The sequence below is a fragment of the Lathamus discolor genome, chromosome 3 (assembly GCF_037157495.1).
Source record: "Lathamus discolor isolate bLatDis1 chromosome 3, bLatDis1.hap1, whole genome shotgun sequence".
Lineage (NCBI taxonomy): Eukaryota > Metazoa > Chordata > Aves > Psittaciformes > Psittacidae > Lathamus > Lathamus discolor.
In genome coordinates, this window is record NC_088886.1 from 73,744,013 (window position 1) to 73,766,186 (window position 22,174).

The 22,174-nt window shown below is 47.3% G+C and overlaps 1 protein-coding gene across 9 annotated transcripts in view; it reads left to right on the forward strand.

Moving 5' to 3' along the window:
* MAP2 (microtubule associated protein 2) overlaps positions 1-22,174 on the forward strand; it is a 227,169-nt gene that overhangs the window by 148,718 nt on the left and 56,277 nt on the right. For all 9 annotated transcript variants that reach the window (XM_065669792.1, XM_065669793.1, XM_065669794.1 and 6 more), the window contains exon 5: positions 6,445-6,730. In XM_065669792.1, the coding sequence (XP_065525864.1) occupies positions 6,469-6,730 (262 nt within the window). In that variant the 5' untranslated portion in view covers positions 6,445-6,468. The remainder of the gene's footprint in view (positions 1-6,444; positions 6,731-22,174) is intronic.

A 22,174-nucleotide genomic window follows, 5' to 3' on the forward strand; every position in this document is an offset into this window, starting at 1 on the left:
ATGCAGCCGGTGCTGCGTCCGAGCTTCCTGGCCGAGCAGGGTGCGTGACCTGGAGCAGAGCGGGGGAGCTTTGCGAGGTGACAGCATTTCCCTTCCGTCAGGAGCGGGGTGAGGCAGCCTCCCCACCTGCCTGCCGGTGCTCAGCCCAACCGCGGGACACGGGAGAGGGCTCGGAGCAGCGGGAATGCGATGTGAGCAGCCGCTCCTGCGGCTCTCCGCTCGCTCCCTGCCGTGCAGTGCTGCCGGTCTGACGGAGTGCTTCAGAGGCTCCAGCCGTCCCTCCTCCTCAGCTCCGGTAAGGATGCAGACTGCGGTGAGTTTTGCTTCCACAGTGAGCCTCCCTTGTTCAGCCCCTGGTCCGGGTGCCGGCCGTTGTTTTTCTCCCGTTCTGTAATCCAAGGTACAAGCAAAAGGGTCTTCTGCAACGAGTAAGTGACTATTGACTGTGTGCAGTGTAGGGATGGAAAAGCCTTTAAAAAACACCAAACGCTAATACAAGCGTGAGGGAATGAACAGTGTCTGCATTTTAACCAATGCAAGGTGGTGTTTGAGAGGACAGTCTTGCTTGTATTGTCCAGGAAGAGGGGTCTATCTGCAAGCTAGTAACTCAAACAGTGGGCAAGAAATAAACTATACTTGTTATAATTAGTGGAGAAACTTGTCCAGCCTTTATTAGGCTTGAGAGGTAGAGTGGCTTCAATTGCTAGAATGTATAGTTCTGTCTAATAATATACCATATTACTGGAATTACAGCACTTAGACCTTTAACATCTACTGGTGACTTCTGTTAATCGTTCTGTGGCTTCTGGACCATGACTGAGCATTTTAAGTAAGAGGGAAGCTGACATGGTCCCTGTCAGATGCCATGAGACCTCCTCCCCATCCCTGCTGTTTGCCGTGATTCTTTTTGATGAGTGTGAAGCACGCTGCTCACATCTGAATAATAATCATGTTAATTTGAGAGAAGGTGCGTGTTAGCTAAAACGAAGGAGTGAAATGCAGATGCAAAGCTCTCTGTGTATTCGTGACATCCAAAATTAGCCCTCCTTTTCTGTAAATAGGTGAAGGGCCCATGAGGACAATAGCACCAACAGGGTTTGGGTACCACATACCACAGGCTGAGCTTTTTGATGGTGGCAGGAAGTGACTGGAATTTGTCTAGATTCCCTACCTTCTGTCTCTTGTTGTTTCTGTTCCGGCCTCCTGATCCCTGCCTGCTTTCCTTGGCTCTTCTAGACAGAAGTTATTGGTAAGTTAAATTTCCCGGCAAATTCCCTCGGGACCTTTTAATCCACATTGCCTGGTATTTAATGTTCAGACACATCATCCCAGTTGGCCAGTTGATACGTGGACATGAATTAAAGGTTTTCTTGGTTGCGTTATTCACCAGTGTCAGTTAGGTTGCACCCTGTACATGGTTTGGGGCTTTTACATTGAGGAAGGAATTCAGTTAATATGTGTTGCTTGTTTGTTTGGTTTCATTGTGTTGGCTTTGGTTTTACTATAACTAATTTGAAGGCATCTTAACTGCATTCTTCTCTAGTTCTTGGTGCCCTCTTCAAATATGTATGAACACCTTGTCTCATAAATTCATCTTCTCTGAAAGGCACCCTCTGAATTTCTTAAGTTTCATCTAAAAAAGCTCTTTTAGGCTTAAGCCTCCTCCAGGAGTTCCGGCAGCCCTGGGTACCTGAGGCCATGCTGCCCATGCCTACCTGCCCCAGCCTGCGTTCATGGAGCAGGATAGCCTGAGTCAGTGCTATTGGGACATCTGAGCTAGATAGTCCCCTGGGAAGTAGGATGTGGCCCTGGAGCCGTATAGGGAGCACACCCCTTCTCATTCCCCCTCCCTCCCACTGAGCTCAGGGTTTGGCCATGACCCTGCCAGGGATTGTTTTTCTTTCTGCAGGAGTGTGTTGTGTCTCCTTTCAGGAACTCTGGTGGTGTTTTTACTGCTCTGAACTGTAACTGTAGCTCTTCATCCATGTATCCAGGTGGCTGTTTCTCTTAGCTAATGAATTAGCTTCCCTGAAACCAAATAGCCCCATTGCACTGTGAAGGGACAATAGACACAGGAGTAGGTAAAAGCATGGCTTGAAGCAGGGTATTTGCAAAATCCTTCAGTACTGGTTTAATTCTGTTCTCTTAAAAAGTACTCCTAAAAAGTGGAATTTGTAGAAAATTCATCTGTTTACCTGCAAAGGCAATGTTAATACAGTGCTAAGGTGATTCTGCAGGATGTACCCGGGTAATACATACAAGGATAGCTAGAATGACAGGATACTTAAATCAGCGTTATCTTGGGTTTCGCATATCATGGTCTTGTGCTGTATTACTGTGGGTGATTTGTTGTTTGTGGAGTTGTCGTGGCTTCAACACAACACATGGGGCTCAGAAAATCCTTGGTCAGACTAAAACATTTGTGTTATCAGCTCTGTTCCCAGGCCGAAAGTCAAAACACAGCGCTGCACCAGCTACTAAGGAGGAGAAAAATAACTGCTACTGCTGAACCCAGGACAGGAATTCAAAGCACTCAGGCTTGGTTCAACCCAGCCATGGCAGCAGGAGCCGGTGTCACATAAAAGAGCGTATGGGTTAGGAGGCATGTTTACAGTGCCTGTGAAGGGAGGAGGTAACAGCAAAGGAGTTCCACATGTTCTCATGAGGTTTGTCCCTCTGTGTTAATTCAAAGTTACTGAAGTACTTTCTGTCTCTATACAGTTCCCAAATGGCTGGAAAGAGTGCGGGGATTTCTTTTTGCCATCATTTCTGCTACAGGTTGTCAGTTTAGAAGGCAGGATGCCCAGTTCAGATCCATAATGCTGTCCCTAGGGCACTGCCTGAGTTGCAAGGATACGAATTCAAGGTCTGTGAAGTGTCTCTTCACTGCTGCTTTTCTATTGCTGGTGGCTGCCCATGGAGCAGAGTCTCAGTAGCATCCTCCATGTCAGTGTGGACAAGGAAGACCATTTAGGGAGGGTTATGCATGGCTCACAGATGTAGGTCAGTACCACTGAGGTGGTTTCCATGGTGCACATCAGGGGTCATTTCCAGCCCACTCCCATGCCCTGGTTTGCATGTCTGGCTTTGATCAGGCTTCAGGGTGAGGAACACACCGATGGAGGAGTGTTTCCATGATCCCATGTCATGTAGCTAACAAAGCCTGCACTGAGGCTCGTACTTGTGCCCATGGGTTGTTAGCATTGTGTCGCCAGTGTGGCTTTGGTGTGCCGGGTGTTGATGCAGCTGAGGCTGGTACAGGGTTGTGCTGCCCTCCCTGCCACAGTCCAGCACCTGCCTGGTCACCTCTCACCACCACTAACGTCAGCTGGTGGAGAAGAGAGAGAACATCCCAGTAAGACCAGTGCTGTGTGTTCCTTGTTAATGAGGTTCTGCTGTCATGGGTAAGGAGGCTCAGGTACCCAAATTCATTTTAACCAAGACAGCATGACATTCCAGAGGACTGGCTGCGCTGCTTTTCAGATGTCTTTTGGAAGCCTTCGTTGCCATTTATACAAAGAATAACACAATCATGGTGGAAGGTGGAACTTTTCGGTTCTCAAACACTGCGTTTCCTTAGATTGTCCAAACTCTTCCAAGTTTCTTCTTTCTATATACGTAACACTATGTAAGTTCTGCCATAATACTTGTCCACTCTTGGTATTTCTGTGTCAATATTTCAATTACCCGATTAATTGAATTCCATGGTATGTATTGAAATGGCAGAAAACCAACTAACCTGATGGTGAAAAGCACACCTGTGGAGTCTGGATGTGAACCTGAGCTGCAGATGAATCACGCCACGCAGCAGAGAGTCGGGGCTAAAGTGCTGAGTATAAAGATGCATTGTGTGACTCACTCGCTGTGTTTCTACTACCATTATAAACTCAGAGAGTACTTGATGAATAACAGAGTCAAGAATGAATTCATCCATGTTTCACTCTGTAACCATCTATTATAAATACTGAGCCAAATTCTGCCTCCAGATACACACAGCCCTCATTGGAGCCTGCCCGCTGTATTTATTTTTAAAGATAAAAGCACTTCTGTTGCTTTCACAGGGGACTCTGACACAGTCCATTGTAAAGATGTGAATGCCCTTCCTCAGGAGCTTCGAGTGAAGCAGGGAGTGTCTGCCTGGAGCCAGGAAGGGCACTTGAGGGATAATAGCCTCCAGACTGCGGCGGTAGGATGTAACAGTTACGTTTGTAGCTGAGCATTCTCACCTCAGAGATGAGGATGTGCCCTTTTTCCCTAGAACAGGCTCTGTTCTGTGCTTGGACCCCAAACACTGGTGGCTTTGGCTGTGTGCTTCTCACTCCTACAGAGAGGGAGGCATTTGTGCCGTGACCTCGTGTTTTGGAAAGGCTCTCATCATAGATTATTTCATAGTGTCGTGCAGCAAACAGACCTGGAGGTAGAGGGTTGTCTCTTGACTACACAGGGGATGCTCTTTGCTCAGCTCAGGCTCTCTCCTTCGTTATTACTGCATCTACTTTCCTGGTAGGGTTTGAGGTGACTGCATTGAGGCTCTTGTGGTGTGTGCAGAACAGCTCACTGATGAGTGTCCCATCAGGGTAAAGGAGGTGGCGAAGGCAGAGGGTTGCGGATTGTGTTTACTGTTTCTGTGCTTGACCAAGGCAAGTCTCGTTGCCACCAAGCTCTGTGAGCCTGCTCAGCCACCGTTTTCATTGCAGCTCGGAGGAAATGCTGTGCTTGAAGTTGTACCTGCTTCTGGAGTCATCCCCAGGGAATGGTGCTGAGTGAGGGCGAGAGCAGAGCTGCACAAAAGTGATGAGTCCTTTTTGGGGTGGAACCGCACTTTGAGTCACTTACTTATCATGAGTGAAATCTGATTTTCATGATTCACAATTATCTGTTTAATTTAAAGTACCTCTGAAAGCCATTACTATTCAGTGTTGATATCCAATGAGAAAGGGGTTGAGTTACCAATTGGGAATGATTATCTGACAAATAACGACAGCTTTTCCCAATGTTTAGAGGTTTTCTGTGAGCTAACGACTTTGCGGGAACTGGGGATTTTGCTGGTTTAGTTGGCTGATTTTGTTAAATGCCTGCAGAATATACAGAATCCCAGACTGGTTTGGGTTGGAAGGGGCCTTAAAGCTCACCCAGCTCCAACCCCCTGCCTCTGGCAGGGACACCTTCCACTAGAGCAGGGTGCTCCAAGCCCCGGTGTCCAACCTGGCCTTGAACACTGCCAGGGATGGGGCAGCCACAGCTTCTCTGGGCACCCTGTGCCAGTGCCTCAGCACCCTCACAGGGATGAGCTTCTTCCTTAGATCTAACCTGGCTGTTTCAGTTTGAACCCATCACTCCTTGCCCTATCGCTACAGTCCCTAATGAATAATATGCACCATCCAGTTTTGTGCTGCATTCCCTGGGCTGCTATGGTACACCCAGCCTCTATGGTACATGGCTGAGTGACTGCATACTACTGATTTCGTTTACGTGTTAGTTTCTTCTCCCAGCAGAAATAAACGTGGTCAGTGCTGTTGGGAAAGGCCTGCTGGTTTTCGCTTTGAAGTAGCTGGCTCAGGTCAAGCCTTACTCTACTCCCCAGGGTTACCTGATCATGGAAACATGGTTATGGTATGTTGTCTTCCTAGGTTTGCTAGTGAGGAACTGCTACTACCATGTTTTTCTGCGAGGAGTAGCCAAAGCTTGTGACTTGTGCAATTCCTTCTATTCTTGGCTTGGACGAATGAGAGCTGATTAGCGGGAGTGAAATAAGTATGAATTTCAACTAATGATTAGTTTTGTTTATGTATAAATACACAAGAGAATCATAAGAGAATGCAACTGCTTGTGTGGGAAACAACTGTTCCCCACGGGCTGTTCTGGACAAAAGGGAATGAGTGTGAATGTTCGCAAAACAGCAAGTGTGAGGGGATATAAGCAGAGTCAGATAGCACATATGTTCAGGAGCCCATCAGTGAATGTTCTCAGACATGGCTAGCAGCAGATTGCTTGTGCTGCAGAGGACCCATCCATTGCCTTGTGGTTCTGTGCCTGAAGAGCACCTGCTCTTTGCAACTGCATTGAAAATAGCAGCAGCAGCTTCACCTCTTTCAGCAGTCATGGCATGCTGACGACTGATTCATTTCTTATTAAGTGGGTCGGCATTTAACTGTAATTAATGAGTTAAAAACAGATTAACAGAAGGGCAGCTCTCAAGAAACTCCTGCTAATAATTGCAAGGCAATACGAGAGTCAGGGAGGACTTGACCCGTAATTTTTACTGCTCGTGGTTTGGTTTAGTTTTAAAGCAGTTCCCTCACACCCCAGGACAGACAAGCAGAGACACTTCTGCATGTAAACCCTCTCTCATCTGCTGGACCTGAGTTTCTCTGGCATACTGACCCATGGTGAGGGGCACAGTCACCTGCTTGGAGCTGACCTTTCCTGCTCATGTCGTTACAGGCCAAGTGGTGAAGGCAAGAGGCCATGGCGGAGGATAGGAAGGACGAAGCCAAGGCACCACGCTGGACTGCAGGTCAGCTAACAGAGGCCTCTGCGCACCCACATTCACCCGAAATTAAGGAACAGGGCGGCGCGGGTGCCGGACTGGTCAGAAGTGCCAATGGATTTCCCTACCGAGAGGATGAGGAGCCAGGGCTGGGCAGCCACGAGCAGCCAGGGACATATGCTCGGACCAAAGAAAATGGGATCAACGGGGAGCTGTCAGCGGGAGACAGGGAGACTGCAGGTAACTCACCTCCATAGCCCACCATGGAACTCTGCAGACCACTGGATAATGGTCCTCCATGGGAAAACGTTAGGTGGAACCAAGAGTGCCCTGGGGAGCTAACATGAGGGAGTAGTGCTTTGGAAGGGCACTAGCTCTCCACAGCAAGGGCTGCATCTTCACCCAGGTTTGCACAGCTTGCATCCTTACCCAGAATCCTGGGCAGTGCTCTGAGGAGCCTTCAGGAAAGGCATGATGGTGCATTGGTGCCTCTTAATGGGTGGGATAGGGTCATCTCCCTGGGGGCAAGAGGACAGGCTGGTGCAGAGCAGCTGCTCAGCTCCTCTGGGCTCGGGTAGGAAACCACCCTGCTGCTGTGCATGGATGGCTCACGTTGCTCTTGTGTGCATTCCTGTGTGTGTGAAGGATGGATTCTCCTGTTGTGGCTTGCGAGAAACACCGCATTGAAACCACCGACTATGTGCATAGTAATGTTTTGCTCAATCTGACCAGGAATACCACAGTTCGGTGTCGGCATCTATTCACCCTTGCCCAGGCATATTTCACTGGATGCTCGCTGAGTCTATTTGTAAACTGTGTCAGGATTTTAGGATTCAGATTGTTATTTGGGAGACCCAAAAAAAAAAGTGTGACTGTGTCAAAATGAAATATGCAAAGCAGGCTTTCTGGTTTAGAAGTAAATGCTAATTCTCTGTGTGCAGAGTTCCCACTTTAAATCCCAAAGGCACAGTGCAAGAGGAATTTCTCTTGTACAGACACAGCTGCCCTTGATGCATCCATCCATGCATGCTAAAGAGATCTTTCTAGCAATGTTTCTTGGCTGTTGACACCATTTTGAGATGCTATCCATAATTTCTCAGCAGCTGAAGAATTTTAAGGCTCTTGGACCCTATAGCCATTTCATAAGCAATTGTGCTGGAAATGGATCTCTCTGCTGAAAGTAAATGGGTTTAGATTTGAAGAGTCTCCTCTTGGGGATAGCCAAAATTTAAAAGCCAAAGGTAAAAGAAATCCTGTGTAAGCATTCAGGTGACCATGCTGCTTGATGATTGTTTAGGGGGGATGATGACAAGGTCGTGTCTCTTTGCTGTAACCCAACTTAGCGCTATGCGTAGTCAGCAAATAAGCAGGACCAGGCATGCAGGAATCACGGAGCTAAGATACTGCAGTTCTTAGGGGCTGACACAGGCTATGGGGAGACGGTGCATTTCTCATCTTTGCCACATGTTTTTCATGCAGGCTGGACCACTCTCACCCATACACATGGAAAGGGGGGAATAAGTCTCCTTAGAATGGGGAGAGAGAAATGCTTTTGTGGGCTACTTCAAGCTCAGGTTCTGAGTGGTGCCCCCCATAGCATTTAATTGAGGAGTCTGCAGCTGATGGGTGAGAGAAGGCAGGAACCCACTGCTGCCCATCCATGGGCATTGTAGTAGTGTATTTTCATGTTGCTTTTTGAGGGAAGGGATTAAACAGCAGAACAAGAGCAAATGAGGCAGCGGGACTGGGGACACGCACGTGCCAAGGGAGCAAGACTACTCTTGTAGTGACATTTGCTTCCATCACCACTTCGTGGCCTCATTTCCTCCTCCCCTGCTTTTTTCTCACTGCTTAGATTGCAGAATCTCTGGTGTGGAGACTTACCGTTGATACATACAGTTTTTGTTTGGGAGTCTTAATATAGCTTACCTCGTGGCATCTTTGTCCTTGAACACCTCAGAAGTCCCTAAAGCTGCTTGCCTTCATGTGTGAATTCCTTGCTCTCTGTAAACTCATGCCCTGCAGACACACACTGGCTATCCCCATATTTGGTTAATGCAATGTAAGTCATCTTAGGATACTTATGATATGTTTTTAATAATTTTTCACTTTTTAAAGGAGAAACCTTCAAAAACTTCCTGTAGAGGTACAAGATGACCCTGGAGTCTGTTGCCATTTTACACTAGGATCTACTAGCTGGATGTGCTGAATGTGTTGTGAAGCAGGAAATTTAGAGTTGGAGCTGGGTGTTTGATTCAGAGTTTGATCTTGGAATCAAGATTGCCATTTGCCGCTAAATTCAATCATCTTTGCTATATTAGTCTGCAAATGTCAACTGCCATGAGGTGTTGTGTCAGGTAGGGTTTAAATGCCGCTCTGATACACATGATTGTCAATAATGGGAATCGTTTAATTCACTGACTCTAAACAGCTGAGGAGAAGGTGCACAGGAAGCCAAGGTCGACTGGGGTAATTAAACCAAACTGTGGGTTTGAGTGGATTTGCAGGGATTTTGTTTTCCCTGGTACAATTCCAGAACCATAACCTGGGAAAATCTCTTGCTTCTCAGCCTTTGTATTGGGGTCTGTAGATCCGCAGCAACTGCAACAACAACCTCATGTACAGCAGAGCACTCGTACAACCAGGACATTCCCCGGCCCCTGCTGATGGGAGCTCAGTTACAATTTGAGGCACTTCACCTAAGGATGCTCTCCAGCAGCTGACTGACCCAGGGGCTGAGATTTAGTCACAAAATGGGCCTCTCCTAGGGCGAGGTGTTCTGCAGCAGTGCAATAGTCCCTGCAGGGCACAGCAAAGCAGCAGGGCACCCATCTGCAGGGCCTGTGATGTAAAATCTGTGGGCTGTGCATTAAGGGGAAGGTTAGTGTCAGGCCACCAGGACAAAGGCACCTTATGGAACACTGGTGCAGAGGCGAGGGCTGGTGATGGGGGAGGAAATAACAGTTCTTGCCAAAATGCATTCAATCCATCACTGCAAGTGACATTTTTAGGTTTGCACAGTTAAAATTTGCCTTCCTGTATATATGTGTGTGTCTCTCTCTTGGCGTCTGTCTAAGAGTTATTGAGCCTGACCTCAATTTTGGAATCCTCTGAATCTGGCTGTTGTGTTGCCTTTGATTGATCTGTCTCGGTATCGTGCTGGTAATGGCTGCATTATGGAGACACATCAATGCCCTTCTTTCAAATGGACTGATGGGAACGTGGGAGAGTGCACAGGCTGTGGACAGGGCAGCCTCAGGGCCTGTTCTGGCATCCACTGAAGTCAAAGGCAAACACGTGTGAGAGAATAGGCTGTTTTTTTGGCAGAAGGCAAAAAAACCTGCTCTGGATGTGATATAAGTAAGGGCAGTAAAGCAGCTATTTCTTTTTCATATGTATTTGTGTATGTATTTTTGTATATACTTGGGTTTAGGCTCTCTCCATCCTCAGCCCTCTGCCAGCCACAAGTCCCGCACTGTTTCTGAGGAGCTCATGCAGTCGCCTTGCCTTTGGCACAGTCTGCAGCATCCCACAGCCTGAGATCCACTGAGCTTCAGTATGTTCTTCCTAATCCATGCCTGTCCATGTCCTTTCTCACTTGCACACACGCACCGCATCCTTGGTGAAGATTTTGGAAGTATTAGGAGTGGAGGATGAGATCTGTAGCTCTTGTCAAACCGAACATTTTTACGTCATGTGAGACACTCGCTGCAAAGTAGGCGTGATAGATTAACCTTCAGAAACTCACTCTGAAGCGGGCTGATGTGGGAAGCTTCCCATTGGAGCCTGTGGTAGAGCTCAGGATGTGTTTGATGAAGGATGTGTTGTAATGAAGGATGAGAGTGGCGGAACGAAGCTTACTGAAAAGCTGTAGTCAGCTCGCTGGGAGCAGGGAGGAAGCACTGAGGAGCAGTACAGATGTGCTGCAGTGTTCTCTGGGAACCAGCAATTCAGCACAGTCCAGCGTGTTTTACTTGCAAGGAACATAAGGCTGCAAAGGTTTGGGTTTTTTACGCTTAAAATTAATCTATTTTTTCGTTTAATTTTCCCTATAATATAATGACTAACCTGTCAAATTTATATGAACAGGGTAAAGGTGGTTAGATGCATTGTGAAGCATCTTCTGTACTACGTTGTTATGTACAGTGACTCAACTGATTGAGTGCTTTCTTCATTATATGCCAAATTCAGGTTTATAATCAGAGGGGGCTTGGATTACCCGCACAGTTACTTGATGAATTATTTTCATGACAGACGAAGGGAAAGCATTTCCTGAAATCCTATTAGTAGAGCCTCAGGACAGCGACTGTCCTGGTGTCACTCAGTGTTAAGGACAGTAACACGTCCTGCCAGTGACACACAGAGCCCTTCATTAACTGGCAGGGTACCCAAACCATGTGGGATGCAAAGAGGCTGCCAGAGAATCGTAGCAGACTTCCTGACACCGCACACTGGACCGAATGCAGGCTGAGTGCTCCTGCCGTGCTTTCAGAGCTCTTCAGGCACCGGAAAGGTGGGTGAGGAGGGGGGCCTGTGGCAGCTGAAGGAGAGTAGCAGTATTAAGCTGAGGGAGGAGTAACAGGCTGAGGGAATGGTGGGGGAACAGATCCAGCAGTGTGAGAGCTGGGAGAGGCAAAGGACCAAGAGCTGGTGAGATGAAAACGGTGAGGGGGCAAAGATGGGTCAGGAAGTGGGAGGGAAAAAAAGGAGAAATTGAAGGACAATAGAAAGAGGTTCAGTTTTATCTGTTCATCCAGAGGTTCTCAGCTTTTGCACGATGGCAGATATTACCTCAGAGAGGAGGGGATTCAGACAGTAGGAATAGCACAGTCTGCAGGAAACAGCCAAAAAGAAAAGTGGGAAGGGGCAAATCATGTTACAGCCTTGAATGTAGTTTATCCTGATTCAGACATTTGTTTTAGGCTTCGTTCAGTGGACATATGCATGGGCATCTGCATCATATCTATTCCTGTGACCAACTACTCTTTAAATAAATGCATTTCAATAAGCTGCAGGGAATGTCAGCCTGAAAGACTGCCCTGGCGTAGCCAGTAATACTTGAGCAAAGGTGGGAAGTCCCTTTAGGTTGGCAAAAACAAAGCCAAACATGGAACACAGGGATTGTGCTTGTTTTAGCTGCCTGGCAGTGTGTCAAGGAAGCAGTCTGTATCCCATTACCTTCCGTAGCCTTGCCTTGTCGTAACCAGTCTTCAAGTGAAGAGGACCTTGTTCACATCCCTCACTACCTCTGCACTGTTGGCAAGTCACTGTGGCACTCAGTTCTGCCAGCTCAGGGCCCTCAGGCCATGAGGGGTAGGGCTGGAGCCATGATGGTGGGTTGTGCTGGGACAGGGTTGCAGCCTCTTCAAGCTGAAACTGCACTGAGTCATTCTCCGGGTACACATCTCATTTGATCTTTTCCTTTTTTCCCCTTTCTTGCTATACAAGTGATAATACCCCCGATGGCACTGCCAGTAAACATACAAACAGGCCTTCTTTGTACAGGGCCCTTTTTAGTCTTTCTTTCCAACAAGACTGCTTTGTCAGAGCTTTCCTTTTCGTTTGGCTGTTTGCACTGGCTGTCCTGCTGCTGCCCAAGCCCTCCTGGAGTTACCAAAGTACCCTCCAGACTGTCTGAATGCCCCTTTCCCAAAGGAGCCTCCCAGTCTTGTTCTCCAAGGTGCGTTTCCAACAAGCTGCGTGTTTTGAGCACTACCACCAAGGTGCACGGAAGGATGCAAACTCGATGACAATCGAAGGCGAATTTGATCACTGGGTTTGCCCTGATTCAGTTGTTTGTTTTACAAAGCTGGAAGAATGCATCTTACCATGTCGTTGATGGCTCCCATGGGAAAGAAGCTGTTAATTGGGCATTTTGATCTCCCTGCCTTTGCCGAGGAAATGTGACAGTAATTACTGCGCACTTTCCTTCTCCATGTTAAGAGTAATACAAGTGTCATTTCTGGGACACATAATCGGGATATTTTAGACATGTTCAAATTACGTTGCTGACAACAGCACTTGGAGAAAATGTCTTTTTTACCATTCTCTGCTAAGCTTGCTGTAGAGGTCCTAATCAGTTGCTCATCTGCAGAGGACCAGGAGTGAAGCCACAGAAATCCCATCTTTCCCACATGTCCCCAACCCCCAGCTGCCCTCTCCCTGACTCAGTATTCACTAACTGCTGTAGAGACCAGACTCTGCAGGTTTTTCTGTGGCTGGCAATATGGGTCACTAAATCCAGTAACACATCCTTCTTTGTCTGACTGTAACCTCTGTAAGGGGCTGGCTCTGCTGTCCCACCTCCTCTTGGGACTTCAGAAATCAGTTTGTGATTGACATGTATTGGTAGGAGCTGGAGGGTTTGACACAGTTTTGGGCAGTGCCTGAAAAGTTGTTGCCTGAAAGGGAGTGGGGTGAGATAACCCAGTGTGCAGGTGCTAACTGCTGTGGCTTAGAGTCAGACACCCAGAGAAGCTCAGCCATCAGTCTCTTTTATCCCTAAAGCTCCTCTGAAAATGTGTGTGGCTCAAATTTGCTTTTGAAGGTGGTATCTCAAACCAGGTGCAGTAACACCCTTAGAGTCAACTGTTGCATTGTGCCACATCAGCATTGAATCTGGCCAAGACAAAGCATCAGCCAGCCATTTCCTTTGGGCTCCCTCTTGGTGTTTTGATTCACTTTGGTGTTTTTTTTTTGTTACAGTATGAGCATCGTAAGAGGGAATTGCATAAGCAGCTGTGCTTCCTTAACGAGTAAGAGCAAAACACCTTCTGAGTGTGTTGGCCTGGCAACCAGCGCTCACTTGGTGCCGTCAGCATTCCCAGAAAACATAATCAATCACAGCCTCGGAGATGCAACAAGGAGCAATAAGGCCAGGAGATGGAGGAAATATCTTTCATAACATGTTGTTCCAGCCACACTGGTACTTCAGAGTGTATGCCATGGACGTTGCCTTTTGAAAACATCTGCAGCCCTTTCTGGGGGGCTGCTGTAGCCAGGAGAGCTGTTGCTGCTGAAGGATGAATATCCTGTCAAATTCAGAACGCATCCTGGCAGTTAAAGTTTTGCTTTTTGGCTCCCTTTTTTATGGAGAAAAAATTGCTCTTTGTCTGTTCACCTCTTCCCATCCTCCCCATCATCTGCATTTGGCTGCCTGCCTGATGGGGTCTGTCAGTGCAGGCTGTTGTTTCCATGGGCCAGATCTTGACCCTTCAGTACTGGAGTTAGCTCAGTGGCTGGTGGGGCAGTTGTGTTTGGAGACCATGTTCTAAATTGTGGCCTGTTGTGCTGGAGTCATTTCTAGTGTATGGTAGGAGACAACTTGTACATTTATGAATTACGTAAAGTATAGAAGGCTTTTAAAAGTCAGAAGGAACCTGGGTGGTTCCTGACTTTTGCACAGTTGTGTGATGCCTCTCTGCAGGCTGCTGCCCTCTAGGCTTGGCTCAGCCTTGCCCCGTGCTGAGAGGTGTAGATAGAGGGCTTCAGCAGCGATTCTGTCTTATGTCTGAGGGGATACCATCATGGTCTCCATCCCCAGGATGGCAGCATGAAGGACATGCAGGAGCACTGGGCAGTATTTGGCAACAGGAAGAGGTCTTTGTGATTGTAGCTGGAAGGTGGTACTGCTGAGGACTGTGCCAGCATATAATCTTCAATTCCAGTTTTGATCCAAGGGCAGGAAGATTTGGAGGAAGGTTCGTTACCAAACAACAGTGCCTTGTTTTGCAGACACACAGCTGCTCTTGTTTCAGGCAGAGCTGAAATGGCAATTTCTCCTCCAAAGTCACCTTGAGAGGGAAGCAGCAAGTTCTTAGGTGGCAGCCCGGGATGTGCTGGTGGGCATGGCTTGCCTCATCTCTTAGCCCCTCACCCTGTGCATAGGCTGTTGTAAGCTCCCGGAGATGGAGCTGACACACTGTGGAGCAGAGGAGTGTGGAGGTACAGTCATTCACCTGCTCACCCTTGTGCTTCACAGATCCCTTCCTGCCCTTTTCCATGTAGAAGTCCACATGTGTGGCTTGGTGCACTTGCCAGCCATGGCTAACCGGTCAGCCCAGCACAAGGCACAGCTCCCCGCTACTGTCCCCTAGGGTGTCCGGCTGGACGTGTGCCCTTCCACACACCACCAGGTGTGGGTTAACCTGTGATGGAGAGGAGGAAAGTACCATCAGATCACTTACAAAACCCGTCTGCTGTTCCTGTGAGGGGTGCCAGGAGCTGCTGACTCCTTTTTCCCTGTTGCCATGCCAATACATCCCTGGACAGAGCAAGATCTCTTCATAAGCTCCGCTGAGAGAACGTGTATAGCCTGCAAGTTTAGTTAGCATTCAGAGTGCACAGCCTCTCCGGAGTGGTCCTGTGCCGCAGACAGCCTGTCTGGCAAAGGAAAGGAGGATTTCATTTTTCTTCCTCCTTTCCTCTAGCATTTGTTTCTCAAGGTTAAGGGAAGCAGGGTAGGTGGGGAGAGAGACTGAGAGCGCTTTGCTGTCCTCACCAGGGCACAACTTTAGTGGAAATGAAAAGGAAATACTACTTTGGGGTGTATTTATGGTGCACAGTACATGTGTATTATATACATACGCAAATTTCTTGGTTCAGCTAACCCTGATGAGCTACTCTATATTAAAATTGGAAAGCAAAGGCAATCTGGGTTTCAATTTGAGTGAGGAACTCCAAGAAAAGATCAGAAGCCACGGACAAACCCCTGTCTTTGTCTTTCCTGCTGGTTTAGTCTCTGAGGATACACTATAGGGCAAGAAAGTGTCTCTTCTCATGCTATATTCATATCCTGAGTAAGGACAGCAAAACATGGTGTTTTGGTTTGGGTTTTTCTGTTTTGTGGAGTTGCTACTGGTAGATTAACTGCTCACTTTAAGTGAAATCCTTATAATCATAATTAATACAGGGCTGCTTGCCTTTGCCAGCTGAAGGATGGAGATCAGCATAAAGCAGCTGGCGTTAGCTGGCAGATGAGCACTGATGATCCAGTGCCTGTCTGTACCCACTGCGAGAAGGCTGATCTTGAAATTCAAAGGCAAGACTCAAAGTGAGGGGGCTGCCTGCTGGTGTGGACTCTGCCATTCATTCCTTGGGAGGTGCTGAGCAAAACATCCCTCTTTTCTGTGCTGTTTCACAGAGCAACTGCCAAACGGAGACAGTGGTGCTTGGAAAACCCATTTTGAGGTGATGGTTTAGAAATGTAGTCTTGGTTGGGTTTTGGGGGGTTGTTTTTACTGGGTATTCTTCATGACATACAGAAAGCGTAGGAAACACAAGGCCCCCCCAGCTGTGTACATTAGATCATGTGAGTGAGCCTTTCCCCTATGTGTGGAAAATACCTGGTCAAAGCTTTAGTACTTGAATTTTAGTTTGCAAGCAGTATATGGAAAAGAACTGTGAGATATCATTAACTCCAAGGCAGGAAAACCTGTTAGCTGCTTCCCAGAGCATCATTTTCACTCGGGACTGAGTTGATTGAATACTTATGGAAATCAGTTTCAGTTGGAGGCACTGTATATTTTGAGAGGGGAAAATGAACCTCAGGTATTTCACTTTTTTTATTCCTATTTCTTTCCTTGAGATTAATTTATAGTGATATATGATCAGTTTGGTACAGCTCTCGGCAACTCATAGATTGTGGCAGTTATGATAAAATAAGGTACAGTCTGGTCCTCCATCCATGAAGCCCATGCATCTGGCAAGACAGATACTTCTGCTCTTCTTTATTATGTATGAGCTGCCAGTGCTGCATAGATGTGGCAGTCTCGCTGACATACCCAAACTGTTTTCATCCATAGCCTTATACCACATATGAGAGAAGGAAAAGGCTTCAGCTGTGACTGTTGCTTTTTACCTCAGATTTAGGGTATGTGCTAAATCCAGGGTAATACAGCCTGTACAGGTTGTTGGTTAGCTGTAAAAGGAACTAATCCTTAGCTGTTAATGTCCATGTGTTCCTTTCTCTTTCCTTTTGCTATCATCTTTTCTCTGTGCTTAAGAATATAGTATCACAGACTGGTTTGAGTTGGAAGGGACCTTAAAGCTCATCCAGTTCCAAACCCTGCCACAGGCCGGACACCTGCCACAAGACCACATTGCTCAAAGCCCCGTCTAACCTTGAGCACTTCCAGGGATGAAGCATATATTATCCTTCTCAACAATTGCTCTGTCAGCTCTTCCTTCTTTTCCTCTTTTCTCACTTAGGTTGCTTTTAGCCCCCCCACCCTCCTTCTTCTCTCTGTGTACTCCCAGCTTTATCCCAGCCATCCAGTGTACCTCCTCTGCGACCTTGACCTTCGCTGCTGCTTCTCACTTTCAGTACACTTGAGAGCTCTCCCTCTGGATGCAGATGCAGACCTCTCCCAGTGGCTGCAGTGACCCAAGCCCTGGTCTCGGCTCTCCCCACAGCACTCAGATGTCTCCAGCGCTGTGGCTGCAGAAGCTTGTAGGTGTTTCAGTGCCCGGAGAAGGCAGCTCTGTCAGAGGTAGTTCAGAAGATGCACTGAGGGCTTCGATGTCCATCTCTCACATCTCCCTTTCCTAATCACTTTGCATACTGGGAGGTATGAGCCTGTAGTCTCCAAGGTGGGCAGTCCATGGATGGGAGCAGGTAGTGCTGGAAGAGGGGGAGAGATGACAGAACTGCTGAGCAGGGCTGAGGACTGCTCTGAAAATCCATCCGCACCACCACCTCTGAGGAACTTGGTTTGTATGTGACGCCTATCTGCGGGAACACTTGCGCACCCGCATCAGTGAGTACGCAACACTGCTCCTTACAGTCAACAGAAGGACATCTCTCTTGGTACAGGCGTAGGGCTAGGCTGGGAAGCAGAGGGGGGGGGTGGGGTGAGAAGAGCCCTGCAGCTCTTGCTGCATTGCAGAACTGGCTGGGGAAGCAGTTTTTGACTGGCAGCATGAACCCTGAGGTGAACAGGGCAGGGTACTGCTGCATTTTAGGTGTTACTGTATCCCCTGATGGGATAAACTAACATTGTGTTGCATTGACAGAATGATCTTCAGTCCTTCTGACCAGGTACGACTAGAAATGCCACACAATGCATGCACAGGTTAATTTTAAACTCCCATTCAGCAGGGTTTGTATAGCATACTTTGAATTCTCTTTCTAAAAGATCACAGGAAACACTGTAAAAAGCATTCAGTATCAGCTCAAAAGGAGCTAAAAGTGAAGTTTAAGGAATATGTCACCTCCTGCTGTAGGTGGCTGAAGGTCCATGGACTTCTATGGGTGTTCTTAAAATTCTAACTTGTACTGAAGTTCAAAACAAATATTGTTTTAAAAGTGAGTTACCTGTTACATATACTTACTTGCACTTAAAGGATTAAATAGCCAGTTCTTTGCTTTGAAGCTGAAGTGGTTTCTTCTGCGTGAGTATTGAGCTGTTCATGTTTTGACGAAAAATAGAGCTGCTTCATATGTGCAAGTGATGTTTTTAACTGATGTGGCTGAGGGTGTCATGGTCTCTGCTTCAGTACTGCATGTTAGCTGTAAATTGTGTTGCCAATGCATCAGACAGAACTGGTTAGCTTTTCCCACCTCGGAGTTGGCTGGGAAATGCTGATGGCAGTAAATATTTTGTTCCAGGCAGTAGACTTCAGAAGATGCGACTCAGGGGATGCACAGGGAGCAAGTATTTGTGGTAATGAGGACTCATTTTTAAAGCATTGCTTTATTGTACTGACATTTGTATGACTCCTTTTTAGCAGACTTTCATATTTCAAGGGTGGGGACTGATCCCTTGGTGGTTTGTTTTACAGCTGCCAGACAGCGTGGCAGAGGCCTCTGCCTGATGAATGTGCTCTGGGAGCTGGAGCAGGGGGCTCCAGCTTCCAGAATTGTGCCTGGCTCTTAGCACGAGTCCTCCTGGATTTAGCCACTTGTATGCCTGGGAGATTTGGACTTACCTGTTCAGTTCTCTCGCTGAAGAAGGTGATCAGGACAATGCAGGCAGGGCAGTGGAGCTGGAGTACAGGCAGAGCAGAACACGTGGAGGCTGTTCAAGGACAGGCAGCTGGAGCTGCTACTTCCCCGAGTTCTGCAAAAAAGCAGGGAAAGGCACCTACCAGCCTCTGCTTTGTACTAGAGCACAGCTGGTGAGACACAGCTCAGCTGCAGCTAGGACACCAGTTGTGTGCCAGATTTATGCTGCTGTAAAGCTGGATAATGGTGATCCAGAGCTTAAGGAGAAGGTAGGAGGGGCTGTTGAATACCTGAAGTACCCCAAAACACAGAGGTGTAAGCTGTCTGCTGGGGCTCACCAGGGGCTGCTGTCAGGTATCCAGCTGTAGCTCCCGTGTACATGATCTTCTCAGTTACAGCAATGCATCTTTCTCCACAGGTAGTCTGAGTGTTCATACCTGTGGGGTTCAATGCATTGAACAATCAATGCTCTTTTCCCAAACACAAGCCTTTTCTGACCTGTTCAGTTGGTTAGCTGGTAAATCCTGGTGATTAATCTGTCACTATCCGTGTTGATGCTACAGTAGCTTAAAGTCAACAAGTTTATTAGGGAAATGATAGTTGTCAGTTGTGGTTTCCTTTAATTTAAAAGCTGATGTTCCCATTATTTGCCTTCATACCCCCTGCCAATTGCTGTTGATGTTGCCAGCATCCAGATCAAGGACCTACTTACAACAAAATATTTACACTCACGAAAGCCATTTGAAAGCAAATATTTTAATTCTGTAAAGCTGTGTTACTGCTTTTCTTCCAATTGCAAGCACTAATCTGTTGGCATTATTTGGATTTTATGTAACTTATTCATACTGCTTTGATTGCTGCTGTGCATTTCTCTTTTAATCTAAGTGCAAAAGGCAGTACTTAGAGTTGCCGTGATCCCAGCAATAAAGTCCAAGATGTGTCTTTGGTTTTTCCATTAGAAATGTCACTGGATGAAGCCCAGGTCTTTTTTACCCAGCATTTCAGCAGTCTTCACTGCAACAAGAGTCATCCACCTGCTTCCAGGAGAGCTGAGCATGACTTCAGGACCTGTCCTTAGGGGTCTGGCTAATGCCTCTGAACAAATGGAATAGCTATTGGGCTTGGAGTCCTGCTGACCTTGCAGTTGCAGTTGCTTGGTGGGGGGAAATCTGTAGGTCCTGTTTGCTTTTCAAGTTGGCAAAGATCACAAGTAGCTGCTTTGTTTCTTTCCTTTGTGCAGGACCGTATTTGGGTGTGTTGCCTCACTAAGCAGTGCAGGTTGCTGTGTGCTTTTGTTGTTGACTGGATTCCACTGTGCCAACAATTAGTGCTGGTTACCTTGGAAACTGCTCTGCACCCCACGGAGGACTTTGACAGGCGCGTTTTGACTGAAATTGCTTTGTTTTCCCAATTCTGCAAGCACACATGTAGCTAAGCCTTTTTCTGTGCTCTGCCTGTGTTTCTTCCCTAAAATGCAGCAAAACTAATGAAACATATTATTTTATCCTTTCCATCTGTTTGCATCTTTCTTTATCCCTGTTTTAGCCTCAGTGCTCCAGGAGCATTAATTACCGTTTGCTTTAACCGAGCTCACTGTTCATTTTCTTGTAGATGTCTGAGGTGACACTGTGAATGCATGTGATGTTCTGACAGTTTTTAGCCTCTTCTTCTCTGTCTCTTCTTTCCATCATCCTTTTCCTTCGGTTTCCTCCTGGAGCATTTGCTATGCTGTGCACTGTAAACTTTGTTTATGCCTTAAACAGTTTCTGCTCTGCAAAGACCAGATGGCATCTTCCATGGCTGCGGCAAATTCAAGATCTGCTGCCATTGTAGTGGTACCTAGGAGGAGCGAGGGATGATGCTGCCCCGGTCTGGGAAGAGTGTCCTGGTGAAATCGTGGGGATGTGAAATGCTTTTTTTTTTTTTTTTCAGGAGGAGATTTCCCTGTTGCTGTGAAATGGGTTTGCAAGTGGGAAGAAGCAATCGATAGGTGACTCAAGTGAACTCGCTGAATGGTAGTGATGAAACACAGGCAGCTACAGGCAGGGAAGGAGAAGAGCTGGGGACACATTCTGTCTGACTCGGGTAACTCCAGCCTAAGCCATGACTGACACTGTCATGCGAGGTGATGAGCCGTCTGTTCCCCAGGGCGAGCTGTACCAGCCTGTTCCTCTGGCGGCAGTGCTGGGTCACGTCCCCGTCAGGCAGGGAGATGCTGTGAGTGCTGCCCACAGGATGCTTCTCCTGTCAAAAACAATCCTCAGAATAATAATACAAGTGTTGCATAGAGGGGTGGGGAGAGAGGGAAGAAGATAAAAGGTGCTGCTGGACAAAAGCTGTCAGAGGCAAATATCTGAGCCTGAGCAGGTTCACCTCAATGGATTGAGCCTGAGGTCATGGTAGGTTGGGAGAGAAAAAAGTGCCCAAGGCTGAAGGAAAACCATTTGAAAAGGCACAAAAGAAGTGGACACCACACATGACTGCAGAGATGTGTCACAGATCTAATTTTTGCTCTTGTCTTTATAGTTGCCAATTATTTCTAACAATTTCCTAGAAATATTTGGTGAAAGCTCAGACACCTTTTGCCACCATCTGTACATCTATCTCTGGGGTGGGTAAGCCTGTCTGTTAGAAAGCTTAATGGACTGGAAAGGCTTCCTGGGAAATGAAAGTATTGTACATAATGGACTCAGGTGCCAGTGGAGACATCTGCAGTCCATTGAAAACTGCAGCAGCATCAATAAAAAATGAAGGAGGGCTTTGCAATGACATCTGGGCCTTGCTCAGGATCTGATCCCAGATCCTTGCCTCTGCTGTAGCGATGCTTTGGTTGAACAGTCCCCAGTTGAGTCTCTGTGGATGATCAGGTGTCTGGATCATGCCTGCTGCAGTTCAGACCAGTGCCAGAACTGGGCTGTGGATTGGGCAGCTGTTGTGCCCTTTGGTGTGCTTATGAGGAAGGCAGCAGCTTTTGTGGGTACCAGGCCTTCTAAACCAAACAGGGAGGAAAGGCTGTGGCTCCCCATACAATCAGCAGCTAGTTCAGCATCCCCTGTGCATCCCAGTGCTCTGAAAGGGTTTACATCTCTGAGTTACCTGTGGGGCAGGGAGATTCCTGATGCCCTGATTTGATATGCAGCAGGCTGTGGTTTGTAGGAGAATTGAGCTGACTTCCAAACTGGGAAACAGAGAGTGCTTCCGCATTGGTGTTTTAACTTTGGTTTAAATTAGCGTAGTGGCCTAGACAGGGGGCTGCCCTCAGCCAGGGCACAGTCCTCTGTTTCTGCCACATAGCAGCTGTGGCACCCATAGCAACTGAGCAAACTTGACCTGACAGCCCAGTCAGAGCTTGGTTTGAAGAGAGAACCTTTAAGGGAGCAGTGGAATGGAGCAGTCTCTGCATGTGAGCTCCTAGCCTCTTGGCTCAGCCTGCTTGTGGGCAGGGGCTTTTAAAATCTCCTGCTGAGGATCTTTCACATCTCCTTATGGACATCATATTTTAGGGACACCTGTACTTTTGGGTACTGCATTCCCTAAAATCAAACTGGGACACTCAGTGTCCTGTATCATGAACAGTTGACATCTTGGTAAAAAAGGAGCAGCATTTTACTCACTGCAAAATGCAAAGGAAAGCCATGTTGCCATTCTACATTGTCTTATGTGAAGCCAAGATCCTGCTGCCTTTAAGAAATGTGTGTTTGATGTTGTTTCTCATTTGTCAGTGCCATTTTCGTGGCACA